The sequence below is a fragment of the Centroberyx gerrardi genome, chromosome 10 (genome assembly GCF_048128805.1).
Source record: "Centroberyx gerrardi isolate f3 chromosome 10, fCenGer3.hap1.cur.20231027, whole genome shotgun sequence".
Classification (NCBI taxonomy): Eukaryota; Metazoa; Chordata; class Actinopteri; order Beryciformes; family Berycidae; genus Centroberyx; species Centroberyx gerrardi.
The window spans coordinates 9,649,532-9,669,884 of record NC_136006.1 but is presented as its reverse complement, the minus strand read 5'-3'; the positions used below and the strand labels follow the sequence as shown (position 1 = coordinate 9,669,884).

At 41.4% G+C, this 20,353-nt stretch overlaps 1 protein-coding gene across 4 annotated transcripts in view; it reads left to right on the top strand.

Moving 5' to 3' along the window:
* Positions 1 to 20,353, top strand: part of gulp1a (GULP PTB domain containing engulfment adaptor 1a) — a 90,629-nt gene that overhangs the window by 61,874 nt on the left and 8,402 nt on the right. For all 4 annotated transcript variants that reach the window (XM_071900886.2, XM_078285894.1, XM_078285893.1 and 1 more), the window contains 3 exons: positions 2,474 to 2,554; positions 11,943 to 12,004; positions 17,005 to 17,076. In XM_071900886.2, the coding sequence (XP_071756987.1) occupies positions 2,527 to 2,554; positions 11,943 to 12,004; positions 17,005 to 17,076 (162 nt within the window). In that variant the 5' untranslated portion in view covers positions 2,474 to 2,526. The remainder of the gene's footprint in view (positions 1 to 2,473; positions 2,555 to 11,942; positions 12,005 to 17,004; positions 17,077 to 20,353) is intronic.

Sequence of the window (20,353 nt, the reverse complement as noted above, 5' to 3'; positions counted from 1 at the left end):
CCAGGCGCCGCACAGCACACACTCCCTCCATGCCTATAGCTGTCAAACCCCATGTTTGTTCCCATTTTTCAAATGTCTGTATTCTCTCTGTGTCCTTGGCACCACACCCCACCTCAGCTGCAGCCTTGAAATCACAGGCCTTTTCACTGGGCAGACATGTGATTTGCCCTCCTGCAGGAGCCTCATTATGTGTCATGCTTCACGCTGTACCTGTGCTCTGTATGCTCCCAGTAAAGCCATTGCAGTAAAGTCTCTAAAAATGGACTCAGATTGACAGAAATCTGTAGACCATTGTACCCCAATCAAGAAATGCTAATGAACTGATTACCTTCAATGATTTTATCCTTTGCTTCTGAAATGGACCTTTTATTGAAAGGTGCTATGTGTTGCATTTTAACATCAATAAATCATTACCATATTTTGAGACATTGGTTTAATTACCATAAACAAATGTGACCATCGCTGAGAAGATTGGCAGCCTCTACACTGGATTTTTTTTTACACCAGGTGGGATTTGGTGGGAAGTTGCTGCGTTGCTTTAAAGCACAAAGGGAGATTTCTTTATGGCACAAAACAGGAAGATGGCGCTGTTCCTGCAGCACAAACAAAGCTACAGCATTCAGAGGTTCTTGTAATGGCAGACGGTGGAATGAGGGAAAGGCCAATGGAAAAATCACTTCCAACATGTTTATCCTCTTCAGTGAAACTAAAGAGAAAATAAATGCATAAGGAGCAACGCCAGGGACAGGGAGGGGGGAGAAACATCCTCTTTTTGACAGGAAGCTTAATTTTTAGAAACACAAGCGCTAACATCACTGGTGTGAGATAGAGGCGTTTATTACACAAGTACTGTATATATCGATGTTTATATTCAAGTATTCAAGGCAGCCCATGTTTCCCTAAAAGTATATAATAATAATAATAATTGATAGTGACCATTGGTGCCACATTCAATCGTATCTGTTGAAATTGCTTTCTTTCAGCATGCTTAAAACTTAAACTTCGAAACTTTTTCTTTTTTAATTCCATGTGACTAGCCAGGCCCAGTGCAGCTACTCAAATTTTCACTTTAAGACTAATATATTATTCATAAATCTAAATTTGAATCTTAAGTTTTATCAGTTTGTTGGAGCATATATGCAGTGTGCAGCTTAGTGTTTGGGCACAAGCAGGCTTCTGCTTTTTCTATTCACTAAAAACCCAGAGTTCCCTTGATAAATACAAAATGTCAGAGATGGAAAAATTCCATTCATTTTCTAAATAGCCTGTGCAAAAGTGAATTTGCCTGCAAAGGCGGTGATTGAAATAGCTATTATAAGGCAGGCCGTGCATATTTTGCCACAGTAAAAGAGTAAAGAAAATTGCTTTTGAAGCAGCCTTACAGCCTCACAGCTACCTTAACCTGGTCCTGGACAGGGTGTCTGGCAGTCAAGCGGATCGCTGAGCTTGCCTGGGGAACTGTCCATAGACAGATGATACATGGGTTTGAATGCAGCCAAGGTTTGAATGCAGCCAAGGTTTGAATCCAGCCAAGGCCAAGCTGTCAAATTTCAGACCTGTTTTGACTTTTTCGCATCAGTAAAAGAGTAACTGTTTATTTATTAATGCAGCACAGTGTCAGCCCACCTGTTGCTATGTTAGAGGATCTGTGTTACGTTTCTGCTACTAAAGTCTTGAGCGCTAATAAGATGGTGGGTGGACAGCGGACACTCTCATGTTGAAAAAATAAAGAAAAAGACCTTTTACCATAAAGCCACGTTCATCTCTTACTTTATCCAGTATTTCAACATAACTGCAGAATAATAATGCATACCCCTGCTGTTTGTGTGCGAGGCAGCTTTAATGCTGACAGAAATCTGGAGGTTATTAGTAACAATACACTCAACTTCAACACTGGCATCTCTCGCTATGACTAATCTTTGCGGATCAGGTTTTTGGTTCCACGCCCGGTAATGTTCATTTTTTTTTGTTAAACTTTGCAGTGGAATGTGTAGTGTCGACTTAATTGAAAATGTAGCCGTTAGACATGAGTTCTGTTAGGAAGATTAGAATAATAATGGTAAACAATATTGCATTTTTTCACTGTGAGACACTATTATTCGCCTTTGATAGGAATCACCATAGTTGTATCTTTCTTCCAAAGTGTTAACATGTTCTGTGCCCCCCGAAACTATAAAGACAATGAGCGCTTGATTATTCACAAACTCACAGCATTTAAAGTACCAGACCCTCCACAGATGGTGAATGTGATGTGGCCCGGTGGTAAACAAATGCAGTGCAGATGGACCTGGATTTTGATTGGCATCCATTCTGACAGCTAGACTACTCATAAACATTGCCTCACTCTGAGAGGGATTTTCACAGAGAGAGCTTCAGACTGTCTGTTTGTTTTAGACTTTCTCTTTTTTAGTGAAAGCTTGAGGTCAAACCCATTTTTAACTTTGTCCCCCCCCCCCCCCCGCTGCTTTTCCAGGTGGAATATTGGCAGATACTCAGGAGGGACCGCAAAGACGCAACTTTTCCACTATGAACCGCGCCTTCAACAGGAAAAAAGGTGAGCACAAGACTGCTAATCCTCCATTTAGCTTGCGCACTCCAGCCAAGCTTTTATCAGCTACAGCGATGCCACAACTTTTTAATAAAGTCTCCAAGCCCCTAACCTGGTTTAGTTGGATGTTCTCACTGTTGTGAATGCAGCATTTCAGGCAGGTTCTCTGTGGTGGTGACAGGCCGGGGGGGGGGGGGGGGGGGGGGGGGAACAGGATCAAGCAGTGGGGAGGATTGTGTTGATGCAGCACAAGAAATGATGTTATGAAGTTACTGTATCACTTTGGGTAATCTATTTGTGTTGGGCCCGTGTGATATTGTGGCTGCGCTGCCACAAACAAATCTATGAATGGAAAACACTGAATATATTCTCAGTGGGTTCTGTCATTTGAGTTCGTACAGTACCCAGAATGCCCGCCCCGAATTGTGCAGTGTAACATTTTGTTTCCAGGATTTTTCTGTCTGCACATTAATGAGAAATTAAACCAAGTACATACCAAACCAAAGGGATGAACGAGGCTAAAGATCCAACATTTGTGAGTCCAGCTTTCTATGAACATAGCACTCACTGCTGTTTAGGAGACAGTTTTGGATTTCGCTCTTAAATTTTGATTTGTCACTTCATGTGGGCGGAGAAAAGTCCACATCCTACACCAGAACTTCATTTGGGCAAATAGGGCGAATCTATGGGGTCTCACCTAGCTGGGATTGGGGGATTCTCTATTGTAGCCCCATTTTGTGATTTAGGCTGATAAGACAGGTGTATTTTTAGATAAAAATCTTACTTAGTGCAAGTTCATTTTACAGAGATATGTTACAGTGGCAACAATAAAGAAAGCATACAACTGATGGACCACAAAAACATACATAAACAGAAAACAGAACTAAACAGGCAACAACCGTAGCAACATCCACACACAGCAAACAACAAGTTTCATGGAGAAGCGTGCATGTGTAATATATTCTTTTTTCTTAATGGAGGTGGGAGGGAGTTGCACAACAGCTTGATATGTTTACCACCATCTGTCCAATTCCCTCTGGCATGGATCAACAGACCTGGAGAAGCCTCGGACGGCGTTTGGAAAGTGTCCGGGGCCCAGGTGGTGCGCCGTGCTTTAATGATATTTGGGTGTCATAATTCACTTTGTCCCATTAGGCCCTCTATTTTAGGAGCTAAAGACGGTAATCAGGGAAGGCACATATCTCAGATTAAATTTCCCTGTCATCGTGTGATATGGAAACGCAGCTCGGCACTAAGGTGCTCCGCTCCTGTCATTTTTTTTAACCGGGCTTTCCTTTCGTATGAAGCTGAAGTTGAACATCCCACCTACCTTTTGAGGGCACTTTGGCAAGAGGAATTCATGGTGGGAGTAAAGCACAACCTACAGGTTCCCTTGCCAGCGGACGGATAAATTTGTCGATGAAGAGCCCCCGGAGAAAGGGACAGATGGTTAAGCAGACAGTAGACTGTTTACCGTTCACTGAGCTGCGCTGACTTTCCCCCAACAAATGCCCCCAGACAGGCTAGCACCCACTTTCCACTTCTGTGGGATTGTGAGGGGAACTATAAAGGCTGCATCCATCCAGCCATCTGCCATAAAGCATGTGTTAAGCCTTTTTCACTGAGGGAAGGACAAGAGTCTCCAAACTCCACCATACACCGCTACATCTGAACACCAGCAGGCACTCAGCGCCTCGGGCAACTTGCTAGGATTCAACACTTGTTACAGGCAGACCTTGGCACATGATGCAAACAGGTTTACAACAGAGTTACTTTAATGGAAGCTTCTCACCCAGATAGCTGCATGACAGCTACTTTTCATTAGAGAGCATGACGATACAAATGAGTCTGCACCATTCTCGGGTGTGTGCGGTTTATATTACTCTCCGCATGTGTGCTTTATGGACCTCAGTAGTAATATTAAGTTTCCTGTTGAACGCAGATTGAATGCTGCTTTACGCCGTCTTCATCAAGCTCTTCCAAAATTGCCGTTTTCATCATTCTAGGATTTCATTACTTAAAAGTCAGCATGATGGCTTTTATATTTTAAGTTTTAAATAAGTGTTTGAATTAGTTGTTAGCTGTATTTCTTGTTTAAATTGGACTTTCTTTTCTGTTTTCTCTACTTGAACCCATATAATAAAGCGCCTACACAGGAGGATTGTTTTTGCAAAGGCATCATTCTGTCCTATATGTCCTATAAATATAATTTACATGTAACAGTGTTGGACCACCAGTACTCTTAATGCTCTTTCTCGTCAGAAGATGTATTTTGCCCTTGCTCCTCCGGGAATGAATTTAGACCAAATGTACAATTCACTCCACTGTGTTGGCCGAATTAGAATATATTGTGATAAAGGGCTATATAAATAAACTTGACTTGACCTGATTCTGATCAGCCTGCCTTGTTATGCAATGAATGAATTCTTCTGAAAACAGGGCTTTTTCAATTTCACACCAAATTTGACTGCAATTATGGATGAAACATTCCTGTCCACTGTAAATATCAACTGAGACGGATCGTTCTTATTTTCAGCTGACAGCCTCACATGGGTTAAAAAGGGTTTATTTGCCATAGTGATTTCATTAGAGTAAATTATTCAGTATAGGGCCTCTAGTCTCTTCTGAACTGCATTACACAAATCTAAAAGGACATTATTGCCTTGTGTTGTTGCTGCTGTTCATGTGGCTCACTTCCTTTTTTTGTTTTGTTTTGCTTTGTTTCTTGAACAAATGAGCGGGTGGTGAATGGTACAACAGAGGAAGGCTATAGCTTTTCTATCATTTAAAGAAATGTGTTTTTTGCTCAGTTGTATTCCACATAAAAGGGTGTCAGGACAGTCGGCAACAGTATTGGATCATGCAGTGCAACAGGTATAGCCTACATATCCTCATTTCTCCAAGTGTAAATAATGAGCTTTTAATCACTATGGGCCTGTGACACAGGCGCTTTTGTAGCCTATGACAAAGACATTTGGGCTCAAATCTTGCTTTCTCTCCCTCTGTGTTTTTGCAGCCAATTACCATTGAGCAGCAAAACATTGCTTTCAGTTGCCTCTAAATCACAGACAAAGGATGTTAGGAATCACAGAGGACCAACAGATACAGGCTGACTCTGTCAGCTTCCAGCTGTGAGACTGACTGTTTGTCAAAACAAGACATTTTAGCATGGAAATATATGCCAGTTTTGGAATCACTGCAGAGTTTTGTGTCAGGAGGTTTAATGCACCTGCATTTTTTCAAATTGGAGCACGGAGTTATCAAGCAAAGTTTTGAAAGTCTTAATTAGATTTTGAACATGTTCTGTAATAGTTTGTGTACCACATGTGGCTTGATGCTGAGGGGCCACGCTCCCAATCAGATTCTATAGGGCCAACTGCCTCTGATAGCTTTGGCTGAGAATGTGAAGCTTGGCACTGACAATATGTCCACTCCAGTGATTTACCTCCCTCTTTATCTCTGTGTCTGGCCGTGTTTTGTGGACTTGATCACATCTAGCAGGTGCTGCCAACGGGGATCTTGATCATTTTTATCACCTGTGTTTATTGCCCTATGCTCTTGGACGTGACTTGCAATCAAAAGAGGGTGTCTAAAGAATTCATGTGGGCCTTTTGGTGAGCCTCAGAGCAGCAGAACAGAACTTCAGCTAACGCATTGCGTACCAGAGGCTTTCTGGGAATCTCATGACTTACCAGCTGACGACCTTTTAACTTCTGTTGCCCCTGCACTGCCTATTTCACTCACCATATTGTAGTTACCTTGTTCTGATAGTAATACCAAATTACCATCCTGCGACGTATGATTTTTATTTAGGTAAACTACAAATTATGCGGCCAGCTTTTGAATAGTTGTTGTGGAAATCTGACAAGACTCGTTTGGTAAAACCTTGTTATTTTAGGCGAGTTTATCTTATCCACATTACATTATATTAAGTTACATGTCAGTGCCTAATTCTACAACAGTTGTTTTATGTTGTTTTGGTGTGAGGCGCAACTGTAACCATGTTTGCTATCTGTGGTAATGCCGCTATCCAAGAAGCTGCTACATTAGTAAGTCCAAATCAGAAGTGTGTCTGTTAAAGCAAGTGATTTTAAAATTAATGGCATTATAGTTGATTAAATTTCACAAATTGAATAATAAATATGATATTTTAATTGTACTTTAGACAAACTTCTCCCCTTTTACGTTGCCACAAAATGTAGGCTACCAACTGAAGTTACAAAGTTGTGTTGTAGTGACGGATCCTGGGATTTCACTTTTCCAGCTGGGACAACAAAACTAACAATCTGTGGTTGTCTGTCACAACGTAATTTGGTTAGATGGGAACCAGTAGTCTTTATGAAGTCGGTGTGTAATTGCATGGATGTCTTAGTAATTCACATGACGTCATAAACACAGAAAATCACAAATGTATTAATTTTGTCTGTGATTGGCAGCCTACACTTAAATCCACAGTTGTAATTTACATATAGCTACAGAAAATGGAGCTGATTTTACTGCAATTCACTGCAATATGTCATTTCATATCTGAACTGATTGACCCCGGCCAGCATTTGATATATTATATTGTCACTCTGAGAGATGGTGCCAAAGAATAGTCACATGGAAAAAGAGAATGGCCTTAAAAGAATGGTTCATTGTACTGGTGATGATAGGCGAGGACAGTGCAGGCTTTGCCCTAGATTTTTTTGTAGCAGTGGGATGGAGAGATATTTAGGCATTTGGGTCACTCACATTTGCTCAGGTTCATTCAATCTCATATATAGTTATTCTGAAGCTACAATTAGTTTGAGCCTAATTGTGTATTTCGATTGGTGGAAAAAAGTAAAGGACAGATTATGCATTTTCATCACATTTGTCATTTACGAAGTGGAGAAATTTAACAACTGGTGCAGGTTGCCACTGCTGAATGTTTGTGACTGTTGGTCAGACCAAACCAAACTAGGGAGTCTGAATATCCATATATTTGCATTGTGTGAAAGTTAAGTTCATGTTTCATTTGAACCCACTCACATTTTAAGTCAGAAGTAACTGTCATGTGAACCCAGAGGACACTGGAGCTCTTTATTCCCTCTCTTAATCTTGCCTATTCCTAAACTACATATCTTTTTATGGAGACAATTTGAGGTCTTTAAATGTTTTAATTGAATATTCAAAATTTTTTAATACTGTTTTTCTTTTTATTACTAATTTCATATTTCATGGTATACCAAATACAAGTGCCATGACATCATGAACTAGGTCAAATAGACCCTGATGACAGAAATGATCTATCACTGTGCTGTGTTGCACTGGACAGGGCACACTGCACCGGTTTTTCACCATCATAGTTGATTGGGTGAAGCAGACTAGCTTCCCTGTTTATCATGTCGAAGGCATTAGACTCCGCCATTCCTACCGCTACAGAGTGAGCCAATATCAAATTTATATTAGCTGAATTACAGGAAATGAATATCCAAAATAAAGTCCAAAAACATGATGTGAACCTTAGCACGGATGCCAGTTGCCAAAGCGTGCTTGAAATGCTCAGTCTAATGTCCTCTATCCATCATTACGATCAAATCAGCAAAAGGCACCCACATGGAAAATTGGATGCAGAGGTTACATGGGCTTTTTAATTTCATCAGGACCACGTTGGCTGACCATCTCCAGACATTATAGGTTCCGGTCTTAGTGATGTTCAATTCGGAAATGCACCAATTATATGAGCTGCAATTCATCTGTGCCAATGATAATCATACATGTTTTGTGTTTGTTTTTTGTCATCGTAATATAATTTATGCATACTGGACAGACACTTCTGGTGTAAAAAGACAGTGCAGTGTTATATGTATCAGATTGGACCATGTTGATAGTTGGTTTATAAAATCATGTGACCGTGCATATAGTCCTAAGTACTACTACTACTACTAAATTTGTAAATTTAATGTATACAGGCCCTGAATTATTTGGTACTACAAGCAATATTTTCTGCATTTGTTCAATTGAGTGAACTCCTCCGAGGGCTTTACAATGTTCTGGAGAAGTGGCACTACAGACACTTATGTTCGTCACTGTGCAAACATTAGCAAAGGATATGCAAACAAGGGACTTAAAAGTACCCACGTGTCCAAGTGTCATCCATGTACATGTAAATCCATGTACAGCAATCCAAATGTCATCTAAGTACATGTAAATGCTGTGGTGGCTGACAACGCAGCACTGTTTTAGAAGAGCCGGTGTGTCTCAGACGAGGAGTGATTTACGAGCTCTGCTCTAGTTAGAATCTCTCAAAGGGTGCACTGCCTTAATATCACTGCAGCGCTCATGAATTTGTATAGCCTTTTGCATTTTCCCCTGGCTTCAGATGTCAAACACTGCTTGCAGGAGCCGGATGGATTTTGTGTCCAAACACTGGTCAAAAGTCGGTAAAACTCTTTCCCTCCGAGTACCACCAGCATAGGTTTCACTGGGCCTGGATCTGTGGTGAGGGAAGTGCTGCTCTGCACAGCAGCTAACTGCATGATGGAGAACAGTGCATGCCCAGCAAATTCATTGTCCGTCATTGATTGAACGCTGCAGTGAATTAGGCTATTGCCTGCCCACATCTTGTGGCCCTATAGAAAAATTGTGCATGCTGACATCTTTGCACTTACAGCACAATGCAGCACTCAAGGTCTAAAGGCAATGTCTAAGCCTGGAGAATCCTAAAGAGGTTTCCTGTGACTGTGCACAACAACACTTAATAATAGGAGTTAAATGAATGCACTGTTATACATACAGTTTGTCCACTCATGAAGATTTCTCTCAATCTTTTATAGTGGGAAATGCCCACATTTTCTCTTCATTTAGACTGTCATAAACAGCTGCATTACTCTTCCTCTGGTACAAGTGAACTGTCCTCTGGTTAAGTGGAGGATTTTGGATAATTGCACTAGATCATTTTCTTTGGATGCCCCTCTCATTGAGATCAATGAGGGATCAGTAGAACACCCATTAAAAAGAGGCGCCCGATGCTTGCATTCACGGTTGAGCCTGGTCCAAAATCGAAGAAGGGTGAGAGAAAGCAAAAGACAGCTGTTGGCTCCTAGAAAAGGAATGGTTTATTTGTGATTAAGGTCTGATAGACCAAACCATCAAGAAATTCACAATCTGTGTAACAGCAGAGTGTGCTGGAGGTGTTTTTTTTCTTTCTATTTTCTCTAGTGTACCACCACACAGGTTGTTGGGTCTGCAAAGGAATTTTTTCTACCAGGTCTGCTCACTGCAAAACATGAACGTTTGAGTATTTGTGCAGTCTGTAGTTCAGGAAGATAAAGGCCATGACCTCTCCATAGCTTGGTTTTAGTTTTATCGCCTAGGAATGATCCTTTATTGTGAGTCAGAGGCAATCCATTGTTTCTTTTACCAAACGATTAGCCATTTATATCTGTCTACTCTGTTTAATTAGAACAGATATCTAGAGGGCTTTGAAATACTGGTAGCAGTATTTTAGACACCAGTCCCCAGACTTGCCAATAGATCAGCCAGGATAAACAAGACAGATCTAAGATTAAATGGCCATTGTTTACCCGTGTAAAAACAAAAGGACAAAAAACTAAATGTGGTCCCTCTATGGCCACTGCCCACTGTTTTAATTAGTTTGTAAACGAGGGGGGTTGGAAAATTATAAGACAATCAATTTTGAATTTCAAAACAGACAGTTAAAGCACTGGTAAAATGACAAAGGCAGCAAATGGCTACTGGTTACTGGAGTGTAGCATTCATTAAGGTCTTGTGACCTTTATGCTTTGGCACGTCCTAAACTGTGAATTCTGCACATGCATATGTCTCACAGCAGAGTGTTGAGAAGCCATGTACTCTTGTTCTGGGCAGCAATTTTCCAGTACACTGTGACAGACAGGCACTGAGACTTCACAGGCTGTCATCCCCTCTATTTTACATCATCCGCGGCTCTCCACACAACACATGACCCCTCCAGCTGTCAGCCTGACGACTCAACTACACACAGTCTGACCTTCAGATGCAGACGCATCCTTACGCACCAACAGTTTATGTCCCGCTGGGGTGACTCCAACAGCCCCTGGTGTCATTCCCCACTTTTTTGTGCGCACTTAGTAGCCACTTTATGCAGCGAAGTGAGAGGAAGAGGTATGTCACATCCACCCCGCCACCCCTCCCCTCTGCTTTAATCAGAGCAGTGCTGTGCTGACGCCTAGAAGAAATGTCAGCCTACCTGCCTCGCCGCTGTGCTCTCCTCCTTCCTCCCCTCGTTTCTCATAGTTAGAGTTGCTTAGTTGCTTAGTTATGTCTTAGAGCAGAGGAGGAGATGCATCATCCCTCCATCAGCTTTCGTCCAAAATCCCCTCCAGGAAATTGATTGCACTTTTGAGGTGCTAGGTGTGGGCAGGGCTAATCCCATTGCATAGCTGCTAGGTAAACTAAAACCTGTGAAACTTAAGATATAATTCAAATACAAGAAAAGCCCCTCAGTCTACCATGCTGTATCTGAAAAATTGAAATGACGTTGTAAAGGCTGACACTGCCATAAGGAAGTCTTGTGTATTAGTGGTTGGCTAGTTGCCTTGTCTCCCCCTTTTTATTTCCTATTAACAAAACAAATTACCAAAAGATTAAAACATGTCTACCTTCCCAAGTCAAGAGCATGCTTATTGGTTTCACTGTAATGATACGGTAGATCAGAAAGCTAGGCAATCACAATTAAGCAAATGTGGGACACCAAATCAACAGTAATTAGAATAGACTTTGAATTCATCAAACCACTTAACCAACAACATCAACATAAACAAAGTCATTAGTGCACTTATGAAGAGGGTATGGTGAAGACGGTTCACACTGTTCGCACCTCGCAAAGTCTTGATTGAAATAATCAACCTACAGGAGTTGAGTGCCCCAAGGTCACAGTCATGCATCTTTTGTCACAAGATTCATTAACACGCTTATAAGCCGTTCATGAAATGGGGAAATGAAGAAAGGAAAAAAAATCTTTAATCAGTAGTTGATGAAAGAAATGCTGAAAACTGCATAATGGGATGCTTTGGTTTGTGCTGTCGAGGAGCCATTATGATCTCTGGTCCTCTCATTGTTCATTTTTATCTTGATGAGCCTTTGTGTCTCTAACGTAACTTTTAAGCAACTATTTGTGTAATGTGTAGTGTAATGTAATGTTTTTTTTTTTTCATCTATAGAAAATGCACCTTTTTAAAACACAAATCACATGATTAATCAATTCCTGCCTTTTTCTGTGACGGTCAAAATTTGGCACAATTGTTTTAGCATTCATGTCTCACACTTTAGCTTGTGTGAGATTTAACCACTGATGGGGCTTATCTGTATTCACCTGTATCCCTTCATTATTGAGTGAGACTCTTATTGCTGTTTTTTATCATTTCAGATAAATCATGGATGCATACCCCAGAGGCACTAGCCAAGCATTACATAGCCTACAATGCCAAGGTATGTATCACCATCTCATTTTCTCATTGTAGTGAGAATGATAAGAGCAGTGTGTTGTTGTTTTGCTTTGTTTTTATTTAACCTTTATTTAACCAGGAGGTCCCATCGAGCTTAAAACCCTCAAGATCGGTAGCAGCACATGTTTTCCGACAGACTACGACCACAATAAAAGAAAATACAGGAACAGAACAATAATGGTGTGCAATTATTAACGGTTCACGTTCATTAATGGTGATAATGAGTACAATAATTAAACACATGAAGACCGGAGATGAAGTTCCACACCAAAACGATGAGCAGGGGCTTTTACTGTGAAAGGAACAGAATAGAACTGAGCAAGAAGAAAGAAAGAAACAAAAAAAAAAAACAACCTCCTTTGAAGCTTCTACCTTTGTGCTTGTTTGGTCCCTCTCTGGCCCAGGCTGCTGTCAGGTTAATCAGACCGCCAAACTCCCAATTAGGGTTTAGGGCTCAGCTGAGTGTCAGTCCCCCCCCCCCCCCCCCCCCCCCCCCCCCCCGCCATTAAAAAAAAAAAAAGCCAGTACTTCCCAGGATGCAGTTCTCCAGAGTGTAGCAGCCGATTTTCTCTGGTGACCTCCAGCAAATGAGCTCAGCTATCTCCAGGTTCGTCGCTTCGGGTTGAAATTGCCTGCAGTTCTCCCACTCGGCAACGGATGGAGCCACCAGTACGACTCAATGCCCTGTAGCCCTTTACATCATGCATGTAGTGCTTCATTTGAAATGCATGTGAAATAAATAATTTACATTGTTAATTGACGTGGATTTTCTTTGTGTACCACCGCGCCGTATGTATAAGTCATCAAAGGAATGTTATGCCTTATTTACCTTTCAGAACAGCTGTTTGTCTGGTGTTGTTGTGGGGCAAAATACCCCCGGTCTACATTTAATTTGAAAGAGTTACTCGCGTTTGTTTGTTTGTTTTGTTTGTTTGGGATGTATCTAAAGTATCTTCAGTCAATATCGCCCAACACACTGGATGCTTTTGACAGGAGAATAACTTGTGAAATGGCACATTCAATTATGACTGGAAACATGGCTCGTTAAAAACAGAGTTTTTTAGCCTCTGTCAGATCTTCAACAAACATTTCTTAAAGGAAGACTGTCCCTCTTGGGAAGCAGTTCCCTGTCAGGCCGGGTTTCTGCTTCTTTTCAGCGAAGACTTACTCTCATATGAGGCAGAGAACCTGTCAGCATGCATCCCGTGCCTGAGAAATGTAATTATTGAACTGAGGTAGAAGTCCAAACTACCACATCCTCCATCCTGCTGGAGTTTTTCGTACGCAGCAAAGAGGCAGGGGGAACTGACAGGAGACGGTTCTCTGAAATCAAAGCATATTGTCAATTCCCCAGCTCTCACTGATGAGTTGGTGTCCTCCGAATTTTGCTGAGATCTAAGTACATGAGTCATCGCTGAAAGAATTGGAGAGAATGAGACAGCGGAAGTTCTGCGAGAGTGCTTGGACTATTCTTCTTGTTTTGGAGCACTCAATATGGTTTTAATATACACTCAGTGGCCACTTTATTAGGAACACCCAGCTAGTACAAGGTAGGACCCCCCTTTTTGCCTCCAGAACAGCCTTCTGAATTCTTCGAGGCATGGATCCAACAAGGTGCCAGAAACGTTGACAGCATCACTCAGTTTCTGCAGTTTTTTTGGCGGCACATTCTTGCTGTGAACATCCCGTTCCACCTGATCCCAAAGGTGCTCTATTGGGTTTAGATCTAGGGACTGTGCAGGTCATTGGAGTATACTAAAGTCACTGTCATGCAGGGCTGAAAGATACTGACAAAAAATCAATTGCAATTATTTGATAGAATATTGCATCTATTATCACAAGTTTTTCTTGTCCTTCATTTTTTAGAACTTTAAAATTGTTTAAAGAAAAGTGATTTTGTCAAAAAAAATAGATGGCAGTGTGAAGGACTTACTGAATATTGTATTTGATTCATGGACCAAAGATTACCTGGAGCTCTAAAACACCTTGTTCAGAAATCCATTTTGGATGCCTCTCTCTCTTAAGCAATTAACTGAAATTGCAGAAGTTCATATTGCATATCAAATTTTTTAGATTTAATTGTTCATGTCATTTGGTTGTTTTTGTCAATTGTCATGTTCCTGGAGTCATCATGAGACGATGTGTGCTTCATCACATGCTGCATTGTCCTCCTGGAAGTATTCGTTTGACAAAGGGTGGACTGTGGCCCTGAAGGGATGCATCTGATCAGCGACAATGTTTAGACATGCTGTGTGTGAATGATGCTCCACTGGTACTGAGGGGCCAAATGTGTGCCAAGAAAAACTTTCCCCACACCATTACACCAGCACCACCAGCCTGTGCTGTTGACACCAGGCAGGATGGATCCATAGATTCATGTTTGTGCCAAATCCACACCCTGCCATCAACAGAAACCAGGATTCGTCGGACCAGGTGGCGTTTTTCCACTCTTCAGTCGTCTAATTTTGGTGATCACATGCCCACTACAGGTTCTTGTTTTCGGCCTTAGCTGACAAGTTTGGAACCTGGAATGTTTTTTCCGCCGCTGTAGCCCATCTGTTTCAAAGTTCGACCAGTTGTTTGTTCTGAGATGCCCCTCTGCTCATCCCTGTTGTACTAAGCAGTTATTTGCATTTGCATTTGTCTCCTCTGACCTCTCTCATCAACAAAGTGTTTTCGCCCTCCTCTGAACTCATCAACAAGACGTTTTTGCCCTCAGGACTGCATCTGTCTGGATGTTTTTTGTTTATTGCACTATTTTCAGTGAACTCTAGACACTGCAGTGGGTGAAAATCCTAGGAGGTCGGCCATTTCTGAGATGCTGACCATCGATCATACCACATCTTGCCCATTCTAACATTGTCGAAAAGTAATTACACCTCTTATGCTTATGCTTTATTTACACCCGACTCGCTGTCTGGAGTAGTGAGATGTTTGTCTAAATGGAGAGGTGTACATAATAAAGCGGCCAGTGAGTGTAGTTTTCAAAAATGCCATCCCCACTTGCCACAGGACATTCTTTGGAGTGAACTTATCAGATCAAACTTTAGTATGTGTCATTTGCATGTTTTTTTTAATGTTTTGTATTTTTGAGTGCACTGTCCCTTTAAACTAATGGGTGAAACCTCACCACAGGGAGCTGGGGGCAGGAGCGGTCCCTCTTTCGAGTGCATGCACCAAGTGATGGATGAGCCCCCAGGCTTGGTTTGCCGAGTGAAACCTCCCCGATTGTAGCCCAGAATGCACTGGTCAGGAACAAGTGCTACTCCTTTCTATTCTGGGCATCTGTCAGCTCCGTCTCACTTGAATTACAGCTGTTCCCAGACGTGTCCTTAAGTGTCCATGGAGTACATTTGTCACACCGGTGCGATATGCTGACACTTTCCTATCAGGCCTCCATCTATTTTCCAGTTCTATCGATAACTGCAGTTTTTTGGTATTGTTTCCCAGCTCATCGCATATCACAGTGAAAATGTGAACATAATTTTAAGGCTCCATCTGGACATGGAATTAAATTGACTGTTTTAACAATAATGTGCAGTTACAATTACTTACACATCTTTTTTTATTGTTTTTATAATGCTCTATGAGTGATCAGTAACTTGCATTTCTTTATAGCTGACACAGATACACTCTTTGATTCATGACTTATCGGAATCAGAATCACTTTAATTGCTAAGTGCAATAAATGTCCAGGCATTTGTCCTGCTGACATTGGTCCAGTGATATATTGAGAACCTGCTGAGTGTCACTGTGCATGCTGACTCACGTTACAATGACAAAAGGACCGCAAATACAGTGCAAACAGATGCGAGACATGCTGTGTCCTGTAGACTACAAGCATCACTCCACATACTGTGAAACTATTATCCCTTATTTATTTCCCGAGAGCAAGGGGGAGATGCAGATGAAGAGAAGCAGATGAGTTGGAGAAGGATTTTTAAGCTTTGAGATTATTGAGATGTGGATTGTACAAAATGAGCTGCCACTCGCAAAGATGCCCCCAATATTTTGTACATTCAGCATATGTAGGGACAGCATTCTGCAAGCCAAGTTTGAAAATAAAACGGACACGAACAAAGCCAAGTCATGGATTTCTTCACAGGGATTTTAATTTGCAGTAGAATAGAGATGATTCATCTCGGCTTGACTGAACTGTTTGTTTTGGTCCAGTGGGACGAATTGTTGTCTTGTTTTTCCCAAGCCTTAAGGGGCTGACACCAGTGTTTATGAAGTCTGGTATTGGGGCAGGCTGCACAAGTTGAGCTCTGGAGGCAGTCAGGCAGAGTCTGACTGGAACCATTACTGGTGTTCCTGCCAGATGGAAAGCGCCATGTTCAGGCCTAAAGGTTAATGGCTCCATCTGTTGGACAATCGCAGAAGTGCTGCCTCATCTGAAGTGTGTATGTGTGTGGGTGTGTGTGTGTGTTTTGGTGTGTGCGGGCTTGCTTGCTTTTGTGCGTTTGTACATGAATGTGTCTACCCTAAAGCATATGGCGTGTTACCTTAGCATATGATGTTCTGTAATATTTGATGTGGCTCTTTCATTTCTGTGAGAGATGTGAGCATGAATATTCTCATACAAATACAATCTACATTCATTTGAACTTCTAATTAGAAGAGCACAAACACAAGATGATAGTGAATCAAATATCACCTCTTTGTTATGCTAATGTAAAGGTGCTAATCTTTTATGCATAATATTTAGATGCAATCTGATAGAAATCAAATAGAAATCTGTTCTCACTCCTTTTTTTAAATTTCAAGATCAAAGGAGTATCCCGCCGTTTACTAATGATACTTACCAGATTTATGAAATCATGTTTTTTTTATGTCTGGTGGAGGCATGTTTCTAATTAACACCTGTGTGGCCCTTCATTATACTTTTGCTGTATTGTAGACACAAATCTCCTCTTATGTTTATGTCTTTGTCATATTTCTGTCATACCATTAATGTATTTTCTTTTTTTTTTTCTCTTCCAGTTCCTTGGAAACACAGAGGTTGAGGCCCCGAAAGGCACAGAAGTTGTAAAGGATGCAGTCAGAAAGCTAAAGGTACGGTTAGTCCTGCGTATGAGCTGTGTATGGGTGCAGTGGGAGCCTCAAGGTTAGGAAAGCAGACTTGTGACTGGATGAGTGGTTTGTATGAGTGACCGGATTGGATTTGGGAAAGTCCGGGCAGGGGAAGGGAATGACGAATGCTCCCCCTCCCTCATCAGCTACCATCAAAGTGCCCTTGGGAGTTGCTCAGTGTTTGGGACAGAAGGACAGCTCCCAAGTGTGAATGTATGTAACTGTCGGTGAAGCAGTGGGTTGCAGATAAAGAGTAGCAGTGCTCAGTCAGCCTTCCTGGGTAGATAAATGTTAAAAACAAAAACAAAAAGATGGATATCTGCATTAAATCCCTTGGCTTGAACCCTCAAACCTTGACACCCAAATACATGTGAGTGTTTGAACTTGAAATACCAGTGTAGCACTTTTCCCGGTTGACAAATTGTAAAGGAGACATCTCAGTTACTCAAGTGTAGGTAAGTCAATATAGGAGAGAGCTCACTGGCTTCTTTTCCCATCTTAGTGGGCACAACTTGTTGACTGCACCATAAGTTGCAGATGCCCCAATGCACAGCAGCGCACAGCAAATTTTCCAGTGTTGATTTTCCAGTGACAGTTATTTGGAGTTGACAAATGTTGATTGGAGAGTTGTTTATGCGCTCACAGAGCTGATATGACTCTGGGGTGGCTGTTCAGAACTATCAAAACTGATGGGTGTGAACTTAAATAAACACTGGCATAGGGTTTATTTTTAGCAGTGTGTGCTTACAAATTAACTATGTGGATGCTGTGCGGCTGTCCCAGATGCTGGTTAGAGCGGGAGTAATGACTGTATCCTACCACACACTGAAAGGCTTCAGACCCGTTTCATATTTACATATCTTACCCAAACAGCAACAGCAAAATGGATTGGAATGAACAGTGCGTTTTTCCACCAGGTGTCAATCCATTTTTTCTTTACATTAAATATGTATGTGGGTCTGAATCCTTTCAGTGCATGGTAAAATACTTTGTTGTTTGTTGTTGACTGCACATTTTAAGGCAGAGATGAAAAGTACCTGCAGCTGCATTTGGGACTGTCATTTTTGCTTTTACTCAGACTGAAATCCATACTTTTACTTAATAATCTTTTTCGGTATTTTGCCCTGCTTTTACTTTGTCAGCTTTGATTTCAACACCATTCTGGACTTGATACAACGAAAAAAGGATCATCCCCAAACTTTGGGCTTATAGTGACATATGAAAGTATCACACCAACATGGGTTATTTTACAACTTCAATTTTTCCACTCTGGATCCTGCCTCCCTTAATTGATACTGGCTTTAATAAAATGATTAAATAGGGACCATCTGTAAACCTTGGCCTAATAATGACCCATGAAGTTATTTGCATGGACCACACCAACATGAGTAATTTTAAGGGGAGAATTTTGCAACTAAAAAGTACTTGTTTACTTTGTTTTATAGTGAGCAGCACTTTTACTTGAATAGTTTTCAAGACAAGCGCTCCCCAGCTTTAGTAACATTTAACCAGACTAATAGTACTTGAGCAGAAGACAACTTTCCCACAGCTTCTTGGTTATGTGGCTCTGCTCTCCGCCTGCTGGCTTCTCCTCTGTCTTCTCCTGCCAACAGTTGAATTTGTGAGGCCTCTTGTAGGGGGAGGCTTGTTTTTCAAACCCATATCTCTTTTGTTACATTGGAGTTGATCTTGAAAGGCTATTTGGAGAGCAAGACTCCATGGTTGGTTTCTTGGATACGCTGGCATTAGACTAGGCTTCGTTCCAAAGATCATGTGTGGAAAAAGAGGTGCTGCAAAAAATGAGAATTGAGAGAGAGCCTTGGAAGACATTAGTCCATGCTCCAGGTCAAATGGTTTCATATCTATCAACCTTGCACCATTCAAGGTCACTGAATGTGATTGCTAGTCTATCACTTAATCAAGTAAGATCATTTCCCCCTGTCACTCTACCACTCCTCTTTCACTACTTTCTCTTTCTCTGTGGGCCTTTCCCTGTTCTTACAGGGTGTCTGAACGTCCTGAATAGTCTTAAATTAAAGGCCCTAGAAGGTCTTGAATACACATTTAGCTACATTTAGAATTTTAAGTCTTAAAGTTAGTGTTAGAGAGGCTGTTTGTTTCTTTTTGTATGCAGTTTCTTTCTGTATTCGGAGAGCTTACAGTTATTTTCATTTTTACATTTATTTCAAGTGCAAAACTGATGTTAGATCTCAAATGTCTTAAATTTAACTTGATGAAACTTGGAGACACCCTGTCTTAGCATGTTTTCCCACGTTTTCGCGTTCATTATTTGAGTCCAAACCTGAGAACCCTGTTTTTCACCCTCGCAGGTTTGCTTTCACACACTTGAAAATTCTTCTGAACCACAGTGCGTTTGCGTATCACTCTACATCACCGACATCACTTTTTGTCACTTGCGCTTGTAACATAGGCTTGGAAACGCACAAGAAAGCAAACCTTAGTTCTGTTTTTGTTTGGTGCCACAGTTCTTTTCACAATGAGCACCAAATACACCTGGGTTCATTTACGGTCCTGCTCCTGCTACGATCCTGCTGTATTTCTCGAGTGAGTAGTTTTGTAACAGCACAGGCTAATGTGAGATAGTACATGCACTCGCACCACAAATGTGAGCTCATCACAACGAGCCGCCATGAGCCAGTCAGATGTATCGCCTCCTCTCTAAATGTTTTGATTTCATTATATGATACACACATAAACTACCTTAATGGGAGTAGTTACAGATAACAGGCACACTCACACCCCATCATATTAGTGGGCTAGCCTATATGAAAAAACAACAAAACTCTACTAAAGCACTGTGTAATAATAAGTGAATATGTACAGTAAGAATTGAGCCACGCACACTCCTACACCCTTTGTTATTAAAACTGATGCTGTAATTTACTTCCTGACTGTCGAGTGGATTTCTTTCACACCTGCTGTGGACGGCACCGCAGTGTGCATGAAGCGAACCCCAGACCCTCATTTTCATGTGAACCCCGGTCTGCTTCTTCTGGATCGCGCCCAAGTTCAAAAACAGCTTTCACACCAACACACTTTCTCTATACATGGTCTCGAACGGTCTCTAAAAAACACAAACTTGGCATGAGAATGTGCCTTTTTCCTCTGTCCTTAAAGGGTATTAAGTTTAAAATTGGGTTAGAGCAGTGATGCGGTCTTCTTTAGAATCGTTCCCATTTTTCCTGGATATGTTGGACGCTTAATAATCTCTTGTTTTGTCTGGAAACTAATCGCAGGG